At 33.8% G+C, this 5,217-nt stretch overlaps 1 protein-coding gene across 1 annotated transcript in view; it reads right to left on the bottom strand.

The window, feature by feature from the left end:
* Positions 1–5,217, bottom strand: part of TBC1D23 (TBC1 domain family, member 23) — a 58,937-nt gene that overhangs the window by 25,775 nt on the left and 27,945 nt on the right. The window contains exons 6-8 of the mRNA XM_012652808.1: positions 2,078–2,202; positions 1,940–1,986; positions 1,025–1,128 (exon numbers count right to left, since the gene is read on the bottom strand). Coding sequence (XP_012508262.1) covers positions 1,025–1,128; positions 1,940–1,986; positions 2,078–2,202 — 276 coding nt within the window. The remainder of the gene's footprint in view (positions 1–1,024; positions 1,129–1,939; positions 1,987–2,077; positions 2,203–5,217) is intronic.

Raw genomic sequence — 5,217 nt, 5'->3', positions numbered from 1 at the left:
AAACTATCACCTATAGTTAAATATTAAATTTTTTAAAATGGTTACTCATAGTTTTTTATATATTAATGTAATAAAAAACAAAAATGTGGCAGAAATGAACTGCATAAATTATGTAACATACTGACCTACAGCCTGTTCTAATTTACAGCTGCTAGTGCAGATTATTTACTACGTCTGAAGAATAAAAAGTACTCCTCCTAGAAAAGAAAAGAGTAAGTCTTCTTTTTCAGCCAGTATCCTAAACTACTATCCCACCATCTGATTTCCCAACACTGTTGGGAACTGAAGTGATCTACATGAGGAAAACAGCTGAAATTAGTCTCTAGAAACCAATCTTTTTAAACTATTTTTGAGGGAAATGTTCTTAAAAGGTTTCCCTTGCCTGCTTTCTGAAACACACTATACTGAACATAATTTAACCTTATCTTGACATTTCAGTGACATGATGACTACCAATTAGAAATTATTATGGCAGAATGTTTTAAAAAAAAGATAATAAATGCTCTCATGGGCACCTGAGGTCACGGACAAACCTGTTTGCTTTATAAATATTTCTAGTCTGGTGTCCTTTACTGAAAGCACTCGTCCGGTCTAAGGATCTAGATCTCTATGGGGCTAAGTGACCCTTTGTTTGCAAGACAGTTCTGCATCATTAAGGTTGTACAAGGCTGAACTCCAGATAAAGGAAACCTAACTATATATCCTTCGTTAGATTTTTGTAATACAATTTTTAAAGTCAAGAAAGCACTAATTTAGGAAATATCTCACAATTTTTTCATGATCAGAAATAACAATAGTCAGAAGTAAGATGGTTACCGCTATTTTTTTAACCTGTCTGTTCCTCCACTACAGAGAGTATTTAGTGAAAAAAATTACACAAAACTGTAACACATAAAAAAAAAAAACAAAAAACCAAAAAAGAATGACAACCTAGAGTATTTTAACTAAGGTAGACACAAAGTAAATAATAAAACAATGTATAAAATGTGAGGTACAGAATCAATGGTCATTTTTTGTCTTATACCTTCCTAAAAGAAGCTGGTGTTTTACTGCAATAATACTGAGCCAGAGAGAAAAGGTCTTCTATATCTTCTAGATTCAAACTGGATGGAGTATTTTCCAAGAACTCTGAAACATGATTATAGATAATATTTAATAAATTATGAAAAACAATTAACATTATTTATGTATCAAAGCTGAAATATCTTCAACATAATAAAAACTATGTAAATGGAATCTCAACAGTGATGCCTTTAAAGCTGCTTGTGGAGAAGTGGATTCCCCAAAATGTGCTGCAACTACTAACACAATTCTCCTGTTAGTGAAGGAGGGTGTCAGTCAATCAAATCAAATTAATTAGCCTTAATCAGAATTCTATGTATTTATTCAATAAACACATATGAAGTGCCAGGACCCCAGAACATCAAAAATGTCTAAGAAAGAGTCCTTGACTTAAGGAACTTTGTCTTGTGTGAGGAAATAAAAATAATTATATCATTACACAGACAATACAAAGTGCCAGGCAATACAGAGAGAAGTAACTATAATATCTCTGTGTGGGGGCTACAGTGGGGAGAATCCAAAAGGAGAACCAAAGTTTCACAATGGAGATATTATGTAAGCTGAGTACTGAAAGGCAAATTAAGAAAGGAGTAGGGAGAGAAAGAGGGGAGGGCATTTTATTTGAACACTGAAACCAAAGAAATAGCAGATGTAAAGGAATGAAAGAGTGAAAAAACACAAAGGAATGAATGAGGATGGCAAAATCAGAGAAAATAGTCTTTTAAGGTCTGTACCTGGAGAGTGTTTATATAATTTCAGGGTTGAATGGGACCTCAGAGCACTTCTAGATTAATTTCCTAAATTTATGGATGAGGAAACTAAGTTTGAGAGAGATAAAGTGACCTGAAATGTTTTCTCTACATTAAATGGTACTTACGGATGACTTCTTCTTTGCTGTCTGATTCTTGTGTTAAAATAACTTCTCTGTAAAAGGGAATCGAATAAATTGGAGTTAAATATTAACAAACCACCCTGAGAAAAGAGAGGAAAAAAGTCTAACCAACTTGATACTTACTTTGCATTAACAAGGATAATTAACATTAAGAAATAAATAAAAAATGGATCTGCTTGTTGTAGATATCCATCCCATATTGCCTGAGTGACTTCGATGGAACAGTAACATGCAAAAAGGCTTCCAAGCTGTAATCAGGAAATGAAATGAGAGACATAAACCATAGGAGCTGATTTGTTCTCTTAAAAATATTAAAGCAATTGAATAAGTAACATTACATCAAATTATCTGTACCTGACATTTAACGTGTACCTTAATTTTAGTGCACGAAATCCAAAGGCAAAACATATTCAAGGGACAACAGAGCCAACTACTAACTGTGTGACCTAGAATATATCGCTTAACCTCTTTAAAGTTCCATTTTTACTTCTGTAAAAAAAAAAAAAAAAGGAATGCTACTACCCATCTTCTACTACTGTTGTGAAAAGAGAGACAATTAACCTAGAATATCTAAAGTAACTAGCACATATCTCTGCCATAGCAAAATAACTACCATAATTACTGACAGAGTTCTACAAGAGTAACTAGAATAATTATTAATAATGATAGCACAATGTTTAACTTACAAGGTAACTCTGAGGATCAAACATGGAATTTAAGAGCACCTAATAAAAATATAATGATAGTATAAACGTGAATTGCTCCCTGAAGTTTACTTGTACATCATTTGAAAGAGATTAAACATTCAAATCCTTTAATGGATTTCAAGAGCTCTAAGGCTTTGTACTTCAAATAAGAGTTAATTCATCAGTTCCTCTATAGCCAGACTGTGTTTTAAATTGCATGAATTCAGTGAAATTTTTGTATCATTCAATTTTCATTAAATATGGAAACAATTCTACCTAGAGGTTTAAATTTAAAACATTTCTAATGGCTAAAGGGAGCGAATGGGAACACACATTTTGTGCACACTTGGTGCTAGGTATGATTGTCACATATTGTTTAATAATTATCTCTTATTTTAATTCTCATGATGGGCCTGCAAAGTAGACATTTTTCTCCCTATTTTACAGGTGAGGAAATAGACCTGGATTAAATTACTTTTTCAAGCTCACAGAGCTAGCAAGTGGTGGTGTTGGGAGTAGAAAAAAAGCCCGTACCAGCCTGGGCAACATAGTGAGACCCCCATCTCTAAATTAAAAAAAAAAAAAATAGCTGGGGGTGGTAGTGCACACCTTTAGTTCCAGCTACTCAGGAGACTGAGGCAGGAGGATTGCTTAAGCCCAGGAATCCAATGCTGCAGCGAGCTATGATCATGCCACTGCACTCCAGCCTGGGCAACAAAATGAGACCTCATCTCAAAAAAAAAAAAAAAAAAAGAGCTGGATGCAGTGGCTCATGCCTGTAATCCTGGCACTCTGGGAGGCCAAGGCAGGAAGGTAGCTTGAGATCAGGAGTTCAAGACCAGTCTGAGCAAGGGCAAGACCCCATCTCTACCAAAAAAAAATAGAAAAAACTAGCCAGGCATGGCGGTGCGCACCTGTAGTCCCAGCTACTTGGGAGATTGAGGGCAGGAAGATCGCTTGAGCCCAGGAGTTTGAGGTTGCAGTGAGCTATGATGACACCACTGCATTCTACCCAGGGGTAACAGAGTGAGACTCTGTCTGGGAAAAAAAAAAAAAAAAAAAGAAAAAGGAAAAGAAAAAATCTTGAGACTCCATAACCCGTAATCACCATTATACTTGGCCACAAGGCTCTTAAAGTACATAATGCTACTAATGTTTTTTGTTATTGTTGGAAAAATTACTATTACAAATTAAGATTAGAAGAGGTAAATACAAACAGAATAGTAATATACAGCCATTTTAAAACTCACTTAGCTAAACCAAAACTACCAAAAGCTACAATTGCATTGCTCACAGTTATGGGTTCTTAAGGTTTAGGAATTAGTTTTTAATTGTTTCATCTTATGATTGAAAAAAAACTGTATTTTATCAACATGATACTGATAGCAAGAATGAACTATTAACATTTGGCACAAGAGCTGAAGAGAAACATTTGTTTTAGTACTCAGTTTAAACCTCCTGCTCCCAGCAATGAGTACTAACTCAGAGTTCTGGCAACTGATATGGCATTTCTTAGGCTGAAAGGCCTCTATTAATTACTAAAATGCTTAAGGGAAATAGTTTATTACTTTAACATAAATAAGTGGATTTAGTGGCAACATAAGAATCTCAGAGAAGCTATAATTTTACAGGTGTTTTATTTTTTTAACTCAAAGTGACAAGACTGTGGCCACGAGGAAACTAAATAGGCTACTGAGGTTTGAAATGAGCCCAGAAGTGAAATAAATTAGAATTCTCTAATTACCACTTCCTGATTGCTACTTCATCCCATCATCCTATGAGATAGGTACGGTGTTATTATTATTACCCTTTTATAGATGAGGAAATTGAAGCTCAGGGGCTGTCTTAGATCACACAGTTAATAATTGGCAGAAATGGGATTCTTACTGAAGATGCAAGATATAATCAAAGAACATGTTTAATTTTTTAATATAAAGTCGTCTAGCACCCAATCATTGTTTTAGAAAGATCTTCAAATTAACCTAGAAGAGTAGTTCTCAAAGTGTAGTCTGAGGACCCCCATTTACAGGTGTTCATGAAGTCAAAATTATTTTCATAATACTTAGACTTTACTTGCCTTTTCCATACTCATCCCCTTACAAATGAATAGCATTTTCCAAAGTCTACATGACCTGTGATATCATCACAAATTGAATAAAGCAGGAAATATGAGAATCTACCTGTCTTTGATTTAGCCAAACATTAATGAGATTTGCAAATAATGTAAAACAATGCCACTATTCTCACTGATTTTCTTTTGGAAAATATAGTTGTTTTTCATTTTAAAATAGGCTATTTATGTTAACATGCAATGGATTTATCATTACTTATAAATAAAATAAATATTTGAGATTTCTTAGTTTTAATTTCTCATCAACATAATCCATATAAACAACGGATCATCAATAGATTTTAAAAGTGTAAGGGGTCCTGAGACCAAAATTGAGAACTACTCACTTATGATAAGGCTTTCCACTGAAAATAAAAATAGAGAATGACAGAGTACTTAGTTGTACTTTATATTTTTATTAACCATTTGATAATCTTATGTAATTTTCTTCATGATTATATACCAAT

Source organism: Propithecus coquereli, unplaced genomic scaffold (assembly GCF_000956105.1).
Source record: "Propithecus coquereli isolate 6110/MARCELLA unplaced genomic scaffold, Pcoq_1.0 Scaffold40, whole genome shotgun sequence".
NCBI lineage: Eukaryota > Metazoa > Chordata > Mammalia > Primates > Indriidae > Propithecus > Propithecus coquereli.
Note: the sequence above shows the minus strand (reverse complement) of the source record. Positions and strands in the feature narration are given on the sequence as shown.